Here is a 20,326-nt window from a genome sequence, read left to right as displayed (position 1 = left end):
CAGGCCATCATGCCCCACACTTCCGTTAGCATATCCAGGTCTTTGTGACACTAGTGTGCCTGGTGTGGAGGCTCCCAGCAAATGGCCCACTCCCCTCCCTGTTTAAGCCTAAGGGGGAACTCAGAATACTGATAGAGACTGGAGTCACCTGCCCTCAGCCTGCCTCCTGCCTCCTGGCAGGCTACTGGCCCTAAAGTCAGAAGGACTCCACATGTCCGGCCCAGGCTCACAGTCCCCTCTCTTCACAGTCACCTCTGTCACCTCATCTTGTCAGAAGCAGCAGTGTGACTTCTTTGGCTTTTGGGAGGAAGTTGGACCTTGGTGCACATGGAGTTTAAGTTTGACCTTGAGTGGGAGAGGGCGGCCACTGGGAGTGCTGTGGGTCGGCTCCAGAAGCCACCATTCCCATGGAGAGGTGATAGGAAGTGACCTTTCAGCCCCACGGATAGGAAATGAGAGCGGGCTCTGGCCCCTGCAGGACGGTCCCCACTCCAGCCAAGTGCTCACTGACAGTGACCGACAGTCTTGCCCTAATCTACATTTCTCCAGTCTATGGATAAGGGAACTGTGGAAGCCACATTTGAAAACCTGGTTCTAGAATATAATCCTACCTTGGGGGATTTTGGGGGGTACAGAGGAGGCTTCCTAAGGAGGTGGTGAGTTCCTGAATTAAGTGAAGAAGGATCTCTCACCCCAAACATGTGTATCTCAAAAGAACCAGTGCAGAGCTTTTGATTTTCTGCAAAACCTGTTCTCCCGGTCCTCCCAGTCTCAAGGCATCTTTGATTCCTCTTTCGCTTGTACTCCACAGTCCTGAGAACTCTACATCCCTCAACAGAAAGGCCTTTCCTGACCACCTGAATTTTAAGAAACACCACCCTCCTCCACCCCGCTCTCACATTACCTGTTTAATTTTCTTCATAGCAGTACTTACTGCTATCTCCTATTACCATGCTTATTTATTTATTGTCTGCCTCCCCTACCAGAAAGCAAATTCAGTGAGAAGAGAGAACTCCTTGTGCTTGATTCACTGATATATTTTCAATGCCTGGCAGGGACTGGACATTTGATATTCATGGAACGAATACGCTCCCTAGCCCCATTTGCTGTCCTGCCTACCCCGCAACCGCTCCAAACTGCTCTCGCCACATTCAACTCTGAAGCTTGATTTCAGCAAACCTACTTACTGCTAGGCACACCTGGGCGCTGCATGAGATCAGCTGCCTCCTGTTCCCCACTCCTGCGTCCTCACTCCCACCCCATGCTGCACTTCCCACCTCAGCCCCATAACAGCCCTGGTGTCGTGGTCCCCATCTCCTCTCCAAAACATATGCACATACACACAGCACTTGGCAATTCTCAGTGTATTTAATAAGAAGGTCATGAGGGATCTGAGGGAGCCAGACACTGGGATGACTGAGAAGGCCGGGGAAGGAAGGTTGCCAAGGCCTCCTGGAAGTTCAGCCCCTGGTTGTCCCCTTCAAATGGTGGAGTCATTGGCCGATGCTATGTCATGCAGCTGGTGGCGGAAGGAGAGACGGGCTTTCCTGCTGAAGTAGGCGCCAGACCCAAGGGACAGTATCCCTCCCTCAGCCACGATGGGCGCTACAGCTGGGCTGGGATCTGGATCTGGAGGGGCAGCTGGATCCAGGCCTAAAAGGGAGATTGGAGGGGGAAGAAGGGAGTTGTGGGTCAGGAGGAGGAAAGAGGCCAGGGAACCTAGGGGGTGAGTGTCGCTAGCATCAGCAGGGAGAGGAGAGGGGACGTTGGCAGCAGGGCTGGCTTCCCTGGCCCGTGACCTATGCACTGGACACGGGGCCACACTCAGAAGGGCCCCCATGCTTGGTGTAATGCTCTGCTGTCACTGTCTTGAAATTCTTAATAATTTTTTTAATAAGGGGGTCCCACTTCTCCATTTCGCACTGGGCCCTGCAAAGTGTTTAGCCAATCATTTGGCGAAGTGATAGATCCACCTCCCGCACAGGGGGCAGATTATCCTTTTCCCTTCCCTGATTTGAGCATTTACCTTTCTCCCTGATGCAGTCTGTCTGTCTGCCTGGCAGCCCACCTTTTCCTCTGTCTCCCCCATACCTGCTCCTCTTTCAGTCCCCCGCTGTCTCCAGCACCCACACCATGGGAAACACCATGCCCCCTTCAGACCCATCTCAATAATGGATGAGACTGGGATGCTGACAATGGCCAGGAGCGCCCTAGGAGGGGTGTGGTTTCCAAGCCCCTCCACTGTGGGCAAAACTACCACTCAGCCTCAGACCGCCTGGTGATTATAGGTGCCAGGAGATGGAAGGGGGAGAAGAGGGAGGAGGGAAGGGGTGGGGGATCCCCCACTCAAACACCTATCCTTTTGTGCCTCCTTAATTTTGGGGTTGTCTCTGATCCCCGTGGAGAAGCAGGAAAAGACTAGGAGGGGAGGCATGGTGGAGACAGACACACAAGTGCCGGCACAGACAGATGCAGTGAAAATTCATCGCAGCAATGCCAGACAACTTGGTGCCAGGCTGGACCCTGCTGGGGATTCATTTGTATTTTATTTTATTTTTTGTTAATATTTATTTATTTGGCTGCGCCGGGTCTTAGTTGCGGCACGTGGGCTCTGCGTTGCCACGTGCGGGATCTTTTAGTTGCGGCCTGTGGGATCTAGTTCTCTGACCAGGGATTGAACCCGGGCCCCCTGCATTGGGAGCGCAGAGTCTTAGCCACTGGACCACCAGGGAAGTCCCTCATTTGTATTTTAGAATGAGATTCATTTGTATTTAGAATGCCCAAGATGTAAAAAATTGAAAGAATAGTTTATTTTTTTAGAACAAGAAACTTTACTAGTTAGGGAAATGTTATGTTCTCAAATGGTCCAGTAGCTCTCAACCCCTTTTATGAAAATAGTTGTAATTGATTAATTATGCTGTGCCAGGTAGATTCTAGGGACTTTTACATGTTATCTCACTTGATAGTATCGATGATTTTTTTTTTTTTTTTTTTGTGACCACGCCGTGCAGCATGTGGAATATTAGTTCCCGGACCAGGGACCGAATCCATGCCCCCTGCATTGGGAGTCTGAACCACTGGACCACCAGGGAAGTCCCTTTTTGTTTTTAAAGTAAGTGTTAGTATTATGCTGATTTCAGAGATGAGGAATCAGAGGCACTGAGAGATTAGGTAGCTTGCCCAAGGTCACACAGGCAGTTATCAGAAGAGCAGTACTTTCCCTCACCCTCTTCACTCTGACCCCAGAGTCCACTCTGTTAACTGCCACACTGAGCTTCCCAAGCATGTTCCTGGCAGGTATTGATGTCCTCAGCCAGGTGTAGGGCAGCCAGAGCCCGGGCTGGGACCCTCAGGTCCACAGTATGCTAACCAAAGACTCTAAATGCCCTCCAAGAGCTATATTATCATTCCCTAAGGGTATCATGATGTGGGAAAGGTTGGAAAGCACTGCTGACTATGCTGCCTGACTGAAATCTGCTATTTTATTTTATTTCTTTTTAAATTTAATTTTTATTTTATATTGGAAAATCTGTTTTTTAAATTAACTTTATGGAAGTAAAAATTTACATACAATTTAATGCACACATTTTAGTGAGTTTTGACAAGTGCATACACCCATGTAATCACCACCTGAATCAAGATATAGGACATCTCCATCACCAAGTTCCCTGTGTGGCCTTTACTGTCCCTCGTTTTCCCCACTCCCTGCCACAGGCAACTACTGATCTGATTTCCATCACTATAGATTGGTTTTTCCGTTCCAGAACTTTATATTAATGGAATCATATAGTACTACTCTTTTGTGTATGCTTCTTTCAGCATAATGGTTTTGAAATTCACCCATGTTGTATGTATTAACAGTTTGTATTTTTTGTAATAACAACTTTATTGAGAAATAATTCATGCTCCATAAAATTCACCCTTTAAAGTCTACAATTCAGTGGTTTTTTACTATATTCACAGAGGTGTGCAACCATCACAACTAATGTTATAACCACCTCATCACCCTCAAAAGAAACCCTGTACCCATTAGCAGTCACTCTCCTGTCCTTCTCCCCAGCTACTGTCCCAGCTATGGTCTCTTTGGATTTACTTATTCTGGACATTTCATAGAAATGGAATCATATAATACGTGGTCCTTTGTGTCTGGCTTCTTTCGCTTAGCATAATGTTTCAAGGTCCATCCCTGTTGTAGCATGTATCAGTACATCATTCCTTTTTATGGCTGAATAATATTCCATGGTAGGGATACACCACATTTTGTTTATCCATTCATTACTTGATGGACATTTTGGTTTGTGTCACTTTTTCGCTATTTGAATAATACTACTATGGACATTCATGTACAAGGTTTTGTGAGGGCATACATTTTCAATCCTTTTTGGAATATACTTAGGAGTGGAATCACTGAGCCATGTGGTAACTCTACGCTTAACATTTCGAAACTGTTTCCAAGGTGGCTGTACCATTTTACACTTTATTCATTTTTATTGCTGAGTAATAGTCTATAGGCCACAAATTAATCAAAATAAAAAACCTCTGCTTTTCCAAAGGCACCATTATTTTATTTATTTATTTATTTTGGCCACGCTGAGTGGCTGGGCCCCAGCAGTGAAAGAGCCAAATCCTACTGGACCAACAGGGAATTCCCAAAAGGCACCATTATTTTAAAAAGACAAGCCACATTCTGGGTGAAAATATTTGCAATACATATATCTGATGAAGGATTTGTATAAAGAACTCTTACAAATTAATAATAAGACAAATAACATGGTTTTTTAAAAAATCAGTGAAAGAACTGAACACTTAAAAAGAGATATAAAAATGGTCAATAAGCACATGAAACATGGTCAACATCATTAGTCATCAGAGAAATGCAAATAAAACTATGATGATGTACTATTTTACACTTATTAGCATGGCTAACACTAAAAAGATAGACAATATCAAATGTTGGCCATGCTGCAGAACAAGTGGAATTATCATACATAGATTTTGGAAATGTAAAACAGAACAACCATTTTGGAAAACAGTTTGGCAGTTCCTTTTACCCCCTATCTTAAAATATTTCACTTATTTAAAAAGTGCTTTTTCGGAGCTGGAGGAATCAGGCTCCCTGACTTAAAACTATACCACAAAGCTACAGTAATCAAGACAGTATGGTACTGGCACAAAAACAGAAATATAGACCAATGATACAGGATAGAGTGACCAGAGATAAACCCACACACATATGGGCACCTAATTTACGACAAAGGAGGCAAGAACATACAATGGAGAAAAGACAGCCTTTTCAATAAGTGGTGCTGGGAAAACTGGCCAGCTACATGTAAAAGAATGAAATTAGAACACTACCTAACACCATACACAAAAATAAACTGCAAATGGATTAAAGACTTAAATGTAAGACCAGACACTATAAAACTCTTAGAGGAAAACATAAGAAAAACACTCTTTGACATAAACCACAGCAAGATCATTTTTGACCCACCTCCTAGAGTAACGGAAATAAAAACAAAAATAAACAAATGGGGGCTTCCCTGGTGGCGCAGTGGTTGAGAATCTGCCTGCCAATGCAGGGGACACGGGTTCGAGCCCTGGTCTGGGAAGATCCCACATGCCGCGGAGCAACTAGGCCCGTGAGCCACAAATACTGAGCCTGCGCGTCTGGAGCCTGTGCTCCGCAACAAGAGAGGCCACGATAGTGAGAGGCCCGCACACCGCGATGAAGAGTGGCCCCCACTTGCCGCAACTAGAGAAAGCCCTAGCACAGAAACGAAGACCCAACATAACAATCAATCAATCAATCAATAAATAAATCTTTAAAAAAAAATAAAAAAAATAAAATAAAATAAACAAATGGGACTTAATTCAACTTCAAAGCTTTTGCACAGCAAAGGAAACCATAAACAAGACAAAAAGACGACCCTCAGAATGGGAGAAAATATTTGCAAATGAAACAACAGACAAAGGATTAATCTCCAAAATATACAAACAGCTCATGTGGCTCAATATCAAAAAAACAAATAATCCAGTTAAAAAATGGGTGTAAGACCTAAATAGACATTTCACCAAAGAAGACATACAGATGGACAAGAGGCACATGAAAAGATGCTCAACATCACTAATTATTAGAGAAATGTAAATCAAAACTACAATGAGGTGTCACCTCACACTGGTCAGAATGGTCATTATCAAAAAATCTAGAAATGATAAATGCTGCAAAGGGTGTGGTGAAAAGGGAACCTTCCTGCACTATTGGTGGGAATGTAAATTGATACAACCACTATGGAAAACAGTATGGAGGTTCCTTGAAAAACTAAAAATAGAACTACGATATGACCCAGCAATCCCACTACTGGGCATATACCCTGAGAAAACCATAATTCAAAAAGAGACATGTACCACAATGTTCATTGCAGCGCTATTTACAATAGCCAGGACATGGAAGCAACCTAAGTGTCCATCAACAGATGAATGGATAAAGAAGATGTGGCACATATATTCAATGGAATATTACTCAGCCAAAAAAAGGAACGAAATTGAGTTATTTGTAGTGAGGTGGATAGACCTAGCGTCTGTCATACAGAGTGAAGTAAGTCAGAAAGAGAAAAACAAATACCATATGCTAACGCATATGTATGGAATCTAAAAATCAAACAAACAAAAATGGTCATGAAGAACCTAGGGGCAAGACAAGAATAAAGATGCAGACCTACTAGAGAATGGACTTGAGGATACAGGGAGGGGGAAGGGTAAGCTGGGACAAAGTGAGAGAGTGGCATGGACATATATACACTACCAAATGTAAAATAGATAGCTAGTGGGAAGCACCCACTTAGCACAGGGAGATCGGCTCAGTGCTTTGCGATGACCAAGAGGGGTGGGATAGGGAAGATGGGAGGGAGGCTCAAGAGGGAGGGGATGTGGGGACATGTGTATGCACATGGCTGATTCACTTTGTTGTGCAACAGAAACTAACACAGTATTGTGAAACAATTATACTTCAATGAAGATCTATTTTTTAAAAAGTGATTTTTAATGACCATTTAAAAATAGCCTTTATTTGTCACTTTCTTCACCCTGCCTCTATATAAATGTGTGCAATTAGAGATCAAACAAGTCTGGCTAGTTTATTAAAAAGTTAAAATGATGGAGCAACTCCACTCCTAGCTATTTACCCAAGAGAAACGAAAACATATTTCTACACAAAGACTTACCCAGGAATGTTTATAGGAGCTTTCTTCGCAGCAGGCAAAAACTAGAAACAACCCAAATGTCCATGAAGAAATATCCATCAACCCACTCTTCCATATAGAAGAGATTAAGAAATCTACTTTTTAAAAAAATGAAATATTTTGTCTATTAGAACCTGAAATTTTTCCTGTTTCCCCTTAGCCTGTTAGTTCCAGAAGAGCAAGTCCCGTGATAGTCTTGTTCACTACTGTATGGTCAGAGTCTGGCGCGGAGAAAGTACGCAGTAAATAGTGAATGAATGAAAGAATGCAAGCTTGCGTACGTTAATGAATTTGTGGCCACCAGCCCTCGGGCCTTTCATCATTCCTTCCATCTACAAACGCTGGCTAGGCCGGCCCAATGTGGTTCTCAGCCGGCCCGGGAAGGGGACACAGCCAGGTCCCTGCCGCGGAGGCGCGTGCCGCCAGGGTCCCTGGCGGGATCGGTGGCCGGAGAGGACCCGGGGGGGCCGGCGCCCGAGCGGAGGAGGGTGCGCAGAGCCGAGCGCCCACAGGGAGGAGCGGGCCTGCACGGACCGACGGCGCGGGACAGACTGACAGCCCGGCAGACGGCGCCGCACCGATGCACGGAGAGGGTAGCGCCGTCCCGCAGAGCCGAGGGCGGCCCCAGCGCCCAGGCTGCACGCAGGACTGCAGGGCGGGCCGAGGGCGGCGGGGGCGGGACAGGACCGACGAGAATCCCGAGGAGGTGAGGCCGGGGGCCGTCCCGCCCCCAAGGGCAGGCCCTGAGCGCCCGCCCCGCCCTGGCCCTCTGGGGTGTGGGCTCCCGCTCTGACTCTGCTGGCTTCTTCTGCTCGCGAAGCCGCGCTGCCGCCGGCCCGGGCTGCCCGGGTGAGGGGACCGGGGAGGGGGCGCCGCTGAGATCCCGGGCCCAGGAAATCGAGCGGGGACGGGAATGAGCTTGGGCTGCGGGTCCTCCTGACTCAGCCTCATGCTCAGATTTCGGGGTTTCCCTCCCGGGCGGGGAACGCGTAACTTCCTCATTCCCGCCTGGACCCCTTCTTCCAGCTGGCTTGGCCTGGCTGGAGCCCCGGTGGCTCGGGACCCCTGGCAACCCCCGGGGCCCCTCCCCTGGCTTCTGCTCTGCTCTGCCCCACTTCGGGGCCATCCGGGCCTGGCCGGGTGTTCCTCGGCACCCTGGTTACGGGACGGGAGGCGGGACTCAGGCATTCCGGATGCAGGAAGGATCGAGATTGGGGATGGAGATTAGAGGCGGGTTGGCAGGGCGTTGCAGACCGATGCGCCATAATCAGAGAGATTGGGAGTCAGCGGGAGCCAAGTGGGGGGAAGCGGGGGACCTGTGGGAGATGGAAGACCGTGGGGATGCGATGGGGGGCAGGGTTCTGCAAAGCAGGTCACCTTCCTGAGGCCTCCCCATATTCCTAGGATGGCGGCGACCTCCGAGAGCCTCTTCCCCTCTGGGGGTGACCTGGACTCCAGCCAGTTACAGATGGAGCCCGATGAGGTGGACACTCTGAAGGAGGGAGAGGACCCAGGTACACAGGGAGGACGCCCTCAGGGAGAGGAGGGGGAGGGGGCTGAGACCTCCTGGAGTCCACATTCTTCCACTTTCTCTCCTGTCAGCTGACCGGATGCACCCCTTTCTGGCCATCTACGACCTCCAGCCTCTGAAAATTCACCCCTTGGTGTTTGCCCCTGGGGTTCCCGTCATAGCCCAGGTGGTGGGCACTGAAAGATACACCAGTGGATCCAAGGTGGCTGGGCTGGCACCAGGGAGGGGGCTAAGGGGAGGGCTGGCCAGAGCGGGGGCTGCCACCCAACCAGGGAACATCCATTCAGTCAGTTCCTCACTCCCCCAGGTGAGCACCTGCACTCTGTATTCTGTCCGCTTCACTCACGGTGACTTTACCTGGACAACCAAGAAGAAGTTCCGTCATTTCCAGGAATTGCATCGGGACCTCCTGAGACACAAAGTCTTGACGAGTCTGCTCCCTCTGACTCGGTGAGGGGGACAAAACTGCCTCCTGTGAAGGGCAGGTGCCCCCTCACGGTGGGGCAGCATGGGATGTCACTGCCCCAGCCCCCATTGCTGCTTTCCATCTGTCTCATCCCCAGACCACAGCCTTTCCTCCCCCAGCTCTGGCCACTGGGCCTGCTCCTCTGACCCCGGTTACCAGGAAACCTTCCCTGCTCAGCTCTTTCTGTCCATGGTTCTGGGCCAGTATCTCAGCAGGGCTGGATGCCCAAAGTACCCTTGGCAGCCTCCCACCTTTTTCTGTCTCCATCCTCAGGGTAGGGGGCATTCCTTCTGCCAGCCTCTAGGTCCCCTCGCCTCCTCCAAGACCCTACCTCCAGTGCTTCAGGAACCAAGGCACCCAGCCTCCCATCCTCCTATTGACCCTCCCCCATCCCTTCCACAGCTTTGCTGTTGCCTATTCTCCAGCCCAAGAGGCAAACAACAGAGAGATGCCCTCTCTACGCCGAGCAGGTCCTGAGGGCTCCGCCAGACATGCATCCAGCAAACAGGTGGGACCGGACACCAGGTCCTCTGGGAAGGTGTTTGGGTGCAAATGGTTCTGGTCCCATCTGTCTCTCTCTCTTTCCCATCCCTACTTCAGAAATACCTGGAGAATTACCTCAACTGCCTCCTGACCATGTCTTTCTACCGCAACTACCACGCCATGGTAAGGTCAAGAGGCTGGTGCCAGGTCTCTTGAGATGGAGCAGGGGGCAGAGGACCAGGGTCGGTGGAGTCTGAGGGGCTGAAAACAAGAGTCTCTCCTCTGAGCCTTTTTCTTCCTCTGCAGACAGAGTTTCTGGAAGTCAGTCAGCTGTCCTTTATACCAGACCTTGGATCCAAAGGACTGTGAGTGTCTGACACCCCTCACCCGCCATCTGCCAACATCTGGATCTCTCCCTGGATGAGAATAGGGAAAGAGCAGTGCACAGTGAGGTGGAGGTCTGGATCCCTCATCCAGCCTCATCCAACATCTCTTCCTGGTTTTCCCCACAGGGAGGGGGTGATCCGGAAGCGCTCAGTTGGCCACCGTGTTCCTGGCCTCACCTTCTGTGGCCGAGACCAAGTTTGTTATCGCTGGTCCAAGCGGTGAGGCCTGAGCAGAGCCGCTGGGCAGTGGGTGGGGGTGAGGAAGGAGATCCCAGGGGCATGGAGGAATGGTCAGAGCCCTTCCACTCCAGGTGGCTGGTGGTGAAGGACTCCTTCCTGCTGTACATGTGCCTCAAGACCGGCACCATCACATTTGTTCAGCTCTTCGACCCTGGCTTCAAGGTACAGGTGGGGAAAAGGAGCACAGAGGCACGGTATGGGGTCCGGATCGACACCTCCCACAGGTAAGGCCTCCCTGGTGTGGACAGACACCTTGTGAGTGAAGAGCCAGCCTGGGGCCCTAAGGGGAGTTAAGTGGAAGAGACCATGGAAGAAAGGAAGGCGTTCCCACCTCCCTGGAGCCGGCCATGATTTGGAACCAGAGAACTGTTCTAGTCAGATGCTTGGGGCTGCTCTTAGAGGCTGGGCCCAGAGAAAGAGAGTTGAGTATAAGCCTGGGGGAAGGACTTTTGGTGCAAAAGATAGGGCACTCCATTCATTCATTTATTCATTCAACAAACTTAAGGGACTTCCCTGGTGGTCCAGTGGTTAAGACGCCGTGCTTCCACTGCAAGGGGTGCAGGTTTGATCCCTGGTCGTGGAACTAAGATCCCACATGCAGTGCAGCATGGCCAAAAAAAAACACCAAAAAACCAAAAAAACAAACTTAAGTGGCTGGCACAATACTAGGTGCCAAGGACCCAACTGTGAATAAGGCAGATACACTCCCTGTCCCTGTGAAGTCAAGTAGGGACTAAGGGAGGAGGTAGGAAAGAGGTGATAGCTAAAGGGGAGGTTTCTGAGCCAGGCCAGAGGTGTTGGGGGTGAGGACTGTGGTCCACCCATTGTTTCCGTCCAGGTCCTTGATTCTCAAGTGCAGCAGCTACCGGCAGGCACGGTGGTGGGCCCAGGAGATCACTGAGCTGGCCCGGGGCCCGGGCAGAGACTTTGTACAGCTGCACCGGCACGAAAGCTACGCTCCACCTCGGCCTGGGACCCTGGCCCGGTGGTGAGACACTGACGTCCTTTCTGAAATTGTCGGTGGCCTTTTCGACCTCCTTGGTGTTCTCTGAGTCCTTGATCCTCTTTATCTCCTCTGACCCCTTCTGACCTCAATAACCTCCTCCTTTGACTTCTCAAATCTCCCTGACCCCCTGACCTCTTTAATCATGCTGATCCCTCTGATTCCCCTCTGATCTTTCTGAACCCCAAACTGGGTAATCTCTGACCCTGACCTCTCCGACCTCCTGTGACCTTTTTAACCTCCTTTCACCACACTGACCCTCTCTGTTCTCAGTGGTCTCAAATGTCTCTGATTTATTTGTCCATTTAATAAACATTTTCTGAGCACCCACTATGTGCCAGGTCCAGTGGCAGGGATAAGACTCAGTAGGTGATTCAGTCACGAAACAATGGGAGTTTGCCACGCTGGTGGTAGATATAGGGTACCAAGCACAGAGGAGGGGCATCTGCCCCAGCGTAGGATGTCAGGACTGGCTTCTAGAAGGCAGTAACCCTGAGGTTAACCTTAGCAAGATAAAGAAAATGGAGAAGGGCAGTCTGTGCAGAGAAGCTAGAAATAGCCCAATGTGTCTGGGAACCACAAGACTGACTACTGTTGCAGCGTGAGGAGCAGTGGTCAGTAAAGAGTCTGGGGGTCGCAGGGTCTGATCGGTGCCTCTCCCGCTAAGCTGAAGAGGTTAACCTTTATCATAGGCAGAGAGGAGTCATGGAAAGAATTTTTCTTGGAGGTGGTGTTGAGTTTTTTTTTATTGGAGTATAATTGCTTTACAATGTTGTGTTAGTTTCTGCTGTACAACAAAGTGAATCAGCTGTATGTATACATATATCCCCATATCCCCTCCCTCTTGAGCCTCCCTCCCACCCTCCCTACAGGGAGATCAGCTCGATGCTTTGTGACGACCTAGAGGGGTGGGATAGAGATTTATTTATTTATTTATTTTAAAATTTTATTTATTTTATTTTTATTTGTTTTTGGCTGCATTGGGTCTTCGTTGCTGCGCTAGCACTTTCTCTAGTTGCGGCGAGCGGGGGCTACTCTTCGTTGCGGTGCGTGGGCTTCTCATTGCGATGGCTTCTCTTGTTGTGGAGCATGGGCTCTAGGCGCACAGGCTTCAGTAGTTGTGGCACACGGGCTCAGTAGTTGTGTCTCGCGGGCTCTAGAGCGCAGGCTCGGTACTTATGGTGCACGGGCTTAGTTGCTCTGCGGCACGTGGGATCTTCCCGGACCAGGGCTCGAACCCGTGTCCCCTGAATAGGCAGGAGGATTCCCAAACACTGCGCCACCAGGGAAGCCTGAGATTTATTTTTTAACATAAGAACTGATCATAGCTAATACGTACGTAGCACTTAGTGTGTGCCAGAAACCGTTCTGAGTGTTTTGTGTTTATGAACTTACAACAACCCCGTGAAGCAGGTACAGTTGTTATTTCCACTTTACCGGTGAGAAAACTGAGGCAAGGAGAAGTTAAGTAACTTGTCAAGGTCACACACCTTGTAAACAGTGGAACCAGGATTCAAATCCAGGTAGTCTAGGTCAAGACCCTGCTCTTCACCATCAAACAGGACTGTTAGTTATTAAAAGTCTAACAATACGGAAACATACTAAGTAAAAAATTAAAGTTCTCTGCACAAGGCTTTACCCCCCGGCCCTTAGTTCTTCTCTACACCCCCTCCCCAAAATCCCATTTTTCTCCCCAGAAGTAATCCTGGTGATAGTTTGATATTTATCCTCCCAGATCTTTTCCTGCATATTTTCATGTGCTTAGCATATATGTTACTTTTTGTTTTAATGTAAATGAGATCATGCAGTCTCTTCTTTGTTTTACTTTTTCACTTAACACATGTGTTAGAGATTGGGCATTTACATTATTTCCCACTTTCAGTCTTATAAACGATACTGCAATGAACATAATCTTTGGTTAAGCACATAATAGGATGTCTTCCTAGATATAGAATTACGAAGTGCATTTAATGGTATTGGGGGTATGTGGATTTAATATTCTGATAGATACTACCAAACTGTCCTCTAAAAAAGCTATAAAACCAATGTATATTCTCACAAACTATGAGAATACTCACTTCCCCATATGCTAATATTGACTGTAACCTGCAATTTTAATTTTTGCCAATCTAGTGAATTTAAAAAGTGTTATTCATTTTAATATCAATTTCCTTGTTTAGTGATGAAGTTGAACATCTTTTCATCTATGATTGGCCATTTTCCCCCTGTGAACTATCAGTTCTCTTTTTTTTTTTTTTTTTTTTTGGCTGTGCTGTGCGGCTTGTGGGACCCTGTTCCCCGACCAGGGACCAAACCCGTGCCCTCCGCAGTGAAAGCACAGAGTCCTAACTGCTGGATGGCCAGGGAATTCCCATATCAGTTCTTATTCTTTGATCAGTTGGCCTACACGTCTTTTTGTTATTGATATGTTGGAACTCTTTATATGTGATGTATTTTTTTAAAATAATTTACATTTGCATGTAAGCCTTCAAGCATTTTGTTCCACATTGCAGTTTAATTTTATTTATTTATTTATTTATTTATGGCTGTGTTGGGTCTTCGTTTCTGTGTGAGGGCTTTTTCTAGTTGCGGCAAGTGGGGGCCCCTCTTCATTGCGGTGTGCGTGCCTCTCACTATCGCGGCCTCTCTTGTTGCAGAGCACAGGCTCCAGACGCGCAGGCTCAGTAATTGTGGCTCACGGGCCCAGTTGCTCTGCGGCATGTGGGATCTTCCCAGACCAGGGCTCGAACCCGTGTCCCCTGCATTGGCAGGCAGACTCTCAACCACTGCACCACCAGGGAAGCCCTATATGTGATGTATTAATCTTCCCAATCTTTAGTCATTTTCTTTGGTTTGTTGTGTCTTTTGTAGTTTGTAATTTTATTTAGCTCATACTGGCAAATTTATCCCACTTTGATATATCTACCTGCTACTGTCTGACCTCTCTGATCACTCTTGGTCTTTGACCCTGCTGTCACCTCTGACCCATGACTGTCCTCCGGTCTTCACTCTCCAGAGCTTTCTGGCTTCTGACTCCCCTGACCTCCTTGGCTTGGCCTCCCCCAGGTTTGTGAATGGGGCAGGTTACTTTGCTGCTGCAGCTGATGCCATCCTGCGAGCTCAAGAAGAGATTTTCATCACAGGCTGGTGGTAAGTGGGGAAAAAGCCTGAGCAAGAAGCGGTAGGATAGGGCCTGCAACAGATCAGCTTATGGGTCAGAAAAGGAGTGGAAGGGGAGGAGTGACTGTTGTCGGGAGCTTAGCTTGCCCTTACCCCCTGCCCTGAATCCCAGGTTGAGTCCTGAGATTTACCTGAAGCGTCCGGCCCATTCAGATGACTGGAGACTGGACATTATGCTCAAGAAGAAGGCGGTGAGGAGAGTGGTTGGGCTGGAGGGGAGGTATGGTGGCGGGGTGGCCTGTGGGTGGAGATTGGTTAGAAGGGACTGTAGCATGGGGGAAGGCAGGGAATCTGAAACTTGAGGAGGAGGAAATATGCCCATCCTGGCTCAGTGTCTGGCAAACATCACCGCCTCCCCTTCCCTAAGGAGAACTGACACCTCCCTGTTCTTGCCCTTCCTCTGTCTGGTACAGACTTTCCTCCCAGTATCCGTTACACTCTGTTGTGTTACTGCAGGGTGGACATGTCTGTCTCTCTCCCTGGACTGATTAATATCACTAGTTCCAATACAAGGCATAGTGTCTGCTATGTTGGGAGCATCCATAGATATTGATGGGTGGGAGGAAAGATATGTGGATGATGGAGAGTGGGTGGGTGAATTGATGGGTAGATGATGGAGAGGGAGATAGATAGAAGGATATGAGGTTGGGAAGGTGGATCAGTAGGAGAGTGGGTAGGTAGATGGATGAATGATAGATGGTAGATAAGGGGATGAGTAAATTTTGGGGAAAATGAGTGGATAGATAATGCTGGGTAGGCGGGTAGACGTGTGGATGGTTGAGCAGATAGATGATATTCAATCTAGGTTTGCTGTAAGCAACAAAGCAGGGTGTAAGTGGCAGAGCATTGAGGACCTCCAGTCAGGGAGGAGGAATATACAGGAATCCTGAGCATGGGGAAGGGTTTGGGAGGGTGGGAAGGGGTCATTCCAAGAGATGCATTAGGATCTGATTTCCTCACTGACCACCAGGAGGAGGGTGTCCGGGTGTCCGTACTGCTGTTTAAGGAAGTGGAGTTGGCCTTGGCCATCAACAGTGACTATAGCAAGAAGGTTCTGATGCTACTGCATCCCAACGTAAAGGTGACTCTCAGGCCTCAGAGACCCCTTCCCTGCAGCCCTCCTCACCACACTTTCCCATCCCCTCAACCCTCCCTTTCCTTGAGCATCTCATCCTTCCGTCTTTCCATTCTCTCCCCCAACACCTCCTCTTTCTTCTCCCACCTAAGCTCACTCTCATGAACTCCCCCATACCTGCTCCAGGTGATGCGCCACCCAGACCAGGTGACTCTGTGGGCCCATCATGAGAAGCTCCTGGTGGTGGACCAAGTAGTGGCCTTCTTGGGGGGGCTGGACCTCGCCTATGGCCGCTGGGATGACCTGCACTACAGACTGACTGACCTTGGGGACTCCTCTGAGTCAGCTGCCCCCCAGGTAATCCCCCAAGGCCTTCCTGAGCTCCCCCAAACTCAGCTAACCTAAATCCTCACCCCTTCCCAGCTCCAGCCTTCCCCTCCAGTCATTCCAAGCCCACACTCAGGGTTCCTTGGCCTTTCTGGGACCCCAAGAACCTGCTTTGAATATACTATGACCCAGTCCCCTCCCCATGTCCGTTACCCACCCCTCCCCCCCCATTCCTCTAGGGATTTCAAATGCATCTGAAGGGGAGGACCAGGGAATCAAACTCTCTCTGCTTCATTCTTACTTTGTGTCTCTCTGTCTCCTAGTCTTCCAGTGCTCCTTTCTTCTCTTTGGCCTGGCTCTGTACGGCCCCATGACCTCTCCTTGCCCCTGGCTTGGGTGTGTTCCCCTTACAGCCTCCCGCCTCATGCTCAGACCCTCCAGCTACACCAGACCTCTCTCACAACCAACTCTTCTGGCTGGGCAAGGACTACAGCAATCTTATCGCTAAGGACTGGGTCCAGTTGGATCGGCCTTTTGAGGGTAGGGGTCCCCTTCCTCCAAGGCCCGTGAGAGCTGGGAGCAGGGGCAGAAGGCAGGGCTGGGACTGAGGATGGGATGAACTGGGTCAAGGGTAATGCACCCTCCCCTCGGGTTGGCTCCTCCTCCTCCCTGCCCCAAGTGTCCCCAAGAGACCATCCCTGACCTCTCCCCTGACTCTCCTGGGACCCCCAGATTTCATTGACAGGGAGACCACCCCCCGGATGCCATGGCGGGACGTCGGGGTGGTGGTCCATGGCTCACCCGCCAGGGACCTTGCCCGGCACTTCATCCAGCGCTGGAATTTCACCAAGGTGCTGGATCCCTCCTGCTCCCTCCTGTGAGGCTGGAGGGCGGGAGGGAGCCTGGGGCAGCTCGTCACCTCCCTCTGACTCTGCCATCCCTCTTCCTCAGAACACCAAGGCCAAGTACAAGATACCCACGTACCCCTACCTGCTGCCCAAGTCCACTAGCACCGCAAACCAGCTCCCTTTCATGCTCCCGGGAGTGCAGTGCGCCACCGTGCAGGTGAGGCTCCGACTTCAGCCTGCCCTCGCCTCCCTCCCTTCAGCCCAGTGCCCCAGCCCACTCTCCCTGACCTGAGAGCCCCCGCCAGACCCCTCCTCTCCCGGGCTCAGGAGCCACAGCATATTCGCCGTCTCCCCCAGGTCTTGCGGTCAGTGGACCGCTGGTCAGCGGGGACCTTGGAGAACTCCATCCTCAATGCCTACCTGCACACCATCAGGGAGAGCCAGCACTTCCTCTACATTGAGGTCTGACTGGGGGGAGGGTGGGGCAGAGGACGGAGGGGACATCCCAGGGGAGAGACTTAGGATGTCAGTGGCATCAGTCATTGAGGACTGGCGTAACTGGGCCTGGAGAAATGCAGAAGCCTGGGGCCAGGGCCTGGAGCCTGGGGGTGGGGATGGCAGCGGGGAGCTGAGGGCAGGGGCTGGGGCCGGACTGCTGATGTCTGTCATTGGTCCCTGGCCCAGAATCAATTCTTCATTAGCTGCTCAGATGGGCGGACGGTGCTGAACAAGGTGGGCGATGAGATTGTGGACAGAATCCTGAAGGCCCACAAGTAAGATGGACCAGCCAGAGTGTGAGGATTGTGGGCGTGGTTTAAGCCCAACTGGATGGGTGGGGCTTGGGGGAGAGGTCACACCTCTGACTCCACCCCTCCCCAGACAGGGGCAGTGCTTCCGAGTCTACATGCTTTTGCCCCTGCTCCCCGGGTTCGAGGGCGACATCTCCACAGGTGGTGGTAACTCCATCCAGGCCATTCTGCACTTCACTTACAGGTGACCCCCGGCGCCCCCCTCAGCCAGACTCTGCCTCTCCATGGCCCCATCCTACCTATGCCTCCATCCTGACTCCGTCCTGATCCCTTCTTGCTGGACTTTTGAGGTCCACCTCTCTCCTGACATCCCCCATCTCCTCCCCAGTCTCCACCTCCCTCACCCATTCTCTTCCCTCAGGACGCTGTGTCGTGGGGAATATTCAATTCTACATCGCCTCAAAGCAGCCAGTGAGTGCTGGGAGCTGGGGGTTCAAGCCCTGGATCCCCGGGGAGGGGGCGATTGAGGGACTGGATCCCCAGGGATGGAGGGAAGGAGGCTATCACTCCTGCATGCTTCTGGGGCTTCTGCCTGAGCCCGCAGGTGGCCTTACACTGCAGAGAGAAGTATATAGACCAGGGCTTCTGAAGTGAGGAGGTAGATGGGACAGGGCTCTGTCTGCACATGGAGAGTACCTCTCACCTCACTCCCCTTCCCCCCATCTCTTACTCACAGTGGGGACAGCATGGCGGGACTATATTTCCATCTGTGGGCTTCGCACACACGGAGAGCTGGGTAGGCACCCGGTCTCAGAGCTCGTCTACATCCACAGCAAGATGCTCATTGCAGATGACCGGACAGTCATCATTGGTCAGTGCTGGATCTCGGCCCTGGCAACGAGAGGAGGGTGGGGAGAAGTGGAGCAGGGCCCAGCCAGGGGCAACGGGGATGGAGGTGGGTGATGGAGATTGCAGCTGAGGCCCAGTTGGGGATGGAGGCCAAAGAAGGCGTGTTGCCCACAGGCTGGTTCTTGGGTAGAGGTGACGGGGTCTCCTGGGCTCAGGAGGACACAGTGTGTCCTGCACCCCCCCCACCCCCGCCCAGGCTCCGCAAACATCAATGACCGGAGTTTACTGGGGAAGCGGGACAGTGAGCTGGCTGTGCTGATCGAGGACACGGAGATGGAGGCATCCCTCATGAATGGTGTGGAATATCAGGCGGGCAGGTTTGCCTTGAGTTTGCGGAAACACTGCTTCAGGTAGAGCCGGGGTGGGGTGCTACAGCGTAGTGGGAGAGGTGGAAAGGGGGAGGGTCTGCCTTTTGAGCAAGTGTGAGGATTGCTTAGAGGTAGTACTGGATTTCCCAAGAGGCAGACTCATCCAGTTTAAGGTACCGGCAAAGCAGGGATACCAAAAAAATGAGAAACAAATATTTCAAAAGTGACTTGGTATATCTTTTAAAGCATTAAAGTAGTCGCCAAAGTAGAGACAAATTAAAGCTCTGTTGGACTCGTTTACACTTATTTTACTGTTTAACATTGCTTCTATTTTGAAATACCTGGGTAGGCACATTATAATTTTCTGGTATTCAGGCTTTCAAAGGATCTTAATCTGGCCCTGCTGGGACCCCTTTCTCCCGCAGCGTGATTCTCGGGGCAGATGCCCGGCCGGACCTGGATCTCCGAGACCCTGTCTGTGATGACTTCTTCCAGTCATGGCAAGACACAGCTGAGAGCAATGCCAATATCTATGAGCAGGTGGGCAAGGGGGGTGGGCAGGGGTGCTGGCAGGGGGAAGTTCACGAATTATCCTGTCTAGGCTGGGATAGAGAGGAGCCCCGCACAGCCATCCTCATAAGGGGATGAGGGTCTGGGGACATCATGGGATTCAGTGGCTCAGGGTCAGTGTAGAGGGATATGGTGGGCATGGGGGCGTCTAGCCCAGTTGGGCTTGGACTCTTGGGCAGTCCCCCAAGCCTTATTGGTTTCCATGCCCCTCGCCCATAGATCTTCCGCTGCCTGCCGTCCAACGCCACTCGCTCCCTGCGGGCACTCCGGGAGTATGTGGCCGCGGAGCCGCTGGCCACGGTCAGCCCTCCCTTGGCCCGGTCTGAACTCACCCAGGTCCAGGGCCACCTGGTCCACTTCCCCCTCAAGTTCCTGGAGGATGAGTCTTTGCTGCCCCCCCTGGGTAGCAAGGAGGGCATGATACCCCTAGAAGTGTGGACATAGCTGCGGCTCCAGCCCGGGAGAGGTCACCAGCCGCTGGACTCCACCTCATCTGGCTCCCTGCCCCCTCACCCTGAGGACCGAGGGCAGTGCCTCTGAGACCTGGGGGAGGCAGGCATCCCCAGAGGGGACTAGAGAAGTCACAGAGGACCCTTTCTTGAGAAGCAGCGAAAGAGGACACTCTCAAGCCCGGGCTGGGGAGGCAGAAGAGGGTCCAGAGAAGTTCATCCTCCTCGCTGCCCAGTTCAAACCACTACTACAAAGGAGAAGCAAAACTCCTGCCAGGATGCCTGGGGCCAGCCTCCTACTCCAGGAGGACCAGATTCTGCCCTGGGCCTTCCCATCTCTCCCTTCATCTTCCTGCCCTGGAACCCCCTCCCTGCCCTAGGGCCTTTCCCAGTTCATTACTGCCAAAGTGGAGGGAAGGATGGAGCCACTCCCGGCTTCAGTGCCCATGGTGGGGAGGGGACGGGGGCTGGGGGGATGCTCACTAACCCCCTCCACCAGCTGATGACAGACACTAACTCTGTATCAGTTCAATAAGCGTTTCATAAATAAAAGCCTAGAAAAGG

General features: G+C 51.0%; 2 protein-coding genes across 6 annotated transcripts; one reads left to right on the top strand and one right to left on the bottom strand.

The window, feature by feature from the left end:
* Nucleotides 1-45: 45 nt before the first annotated feature.
* Nucleotides 46-7,650, bottom strand: LOC309649896 (uncharacterized protein C17orf114). Of its 2 annotated transcripts, none has more exons than XM_082440506.1 (2): nt 2,092-2,173; nt 46-1,653 (listed from the first exon to the last, which is right to left on the bottom strand). In XM_082440506.1, exons 1-2 carry the CDS (start codon nt 2,162-2,164, stop codon nt 1,481-1,483), a joined length of 246 nt encoding a protein of 81 aa, XP_082296632.1. In that variant the 5' UTR covers nt 2,165-2,173; the 3' UTR covers nt 46-1,480. The 2 variants fall into 2 exon arrangements, 1 of the variants encoding a protein (XP_082296632.1); XR_014257346.1 differs by lacking the exon at nt 2,092-2,173 and adding an exon at nt 7,520-7,650 and having other exon boundaries at nt 1,567-1,653.
* Nucleotides 7,651-7,921: 271 nt separating this feature from the next.
* PLD2 (phospholipase D2) lies at nt 7,922-20,326 on the top strand. 4 transcript variants are annotated; one of them, XM_082440449.1, is made up of 25 exons: nt 7,924-7,944; nt 8,643-8,752; nt 8,841-8,971; nt 9,077-9,219; nt 9,638-9,743; nt 9,836-9,901; nt 10,025-10,083; nt 10,231-10,323; nt 10,416-10,568; nt 11,183-11,332; nt 14,414-14,497; nt 14,640-14,718; nt 15,498-15,608; nt 15,789-15,959; nt 16,343-16,469; nt 16,662-16,780; nt 16,881-16,994; nt 17,135-17,239; nt 17,462-17,550; nt 17,657-17,770; nt 17,948-17,997; nt 18,263-18,397; nt 18,632-18,785; nt 19,169-19,283; nt 19,533-19,897. In XM_082440449.1, exons 2-25 carry the CDS (start codon nt 8,644-8,646, stop codon nt 19,755-19,757), a joined length of 2,802 nt encoding a protein of 933 aa, XP_082296575.1. In that variant the 5' UTR covers nt 7,924-7,944; nt 8,643; the 3' UTR covers nt 19,758-19,897. The 4 variants fall into 4 exon arrangements, with proteins under 4 accessions (XP_082296577.1, XP_082296576.1, XP_082296575.1 ...); XM_082440452.1 differs by lacking the exon at nt 7,924-7,944 and adding an exon at nt 7,960-8,087 and having other exon boundaries at nt 19,533-20,326; XM_082440451.1 differs by lacking the exon at nt 19,533-19,897 and having other exon boundaries at nt 7,922-7,944; nt 18,632-18,730.

Source organism: Balaenoptera physalus, assembly GCF_965194825.1.
Source record: "Balaenoptera physalus genome assembly, chromosome: 20".
NCBI classification, from domain to species: domain Eukaryota; kingdom Metazoa; phylum Chordata; class Mammalia; order Artiodactyla; family Balaenopteridae; genus Balaenoptera; species Balaenoptera physalus.
This window is presented reverse-complemented; position numbering and strand designations above follow the sequence as displayed.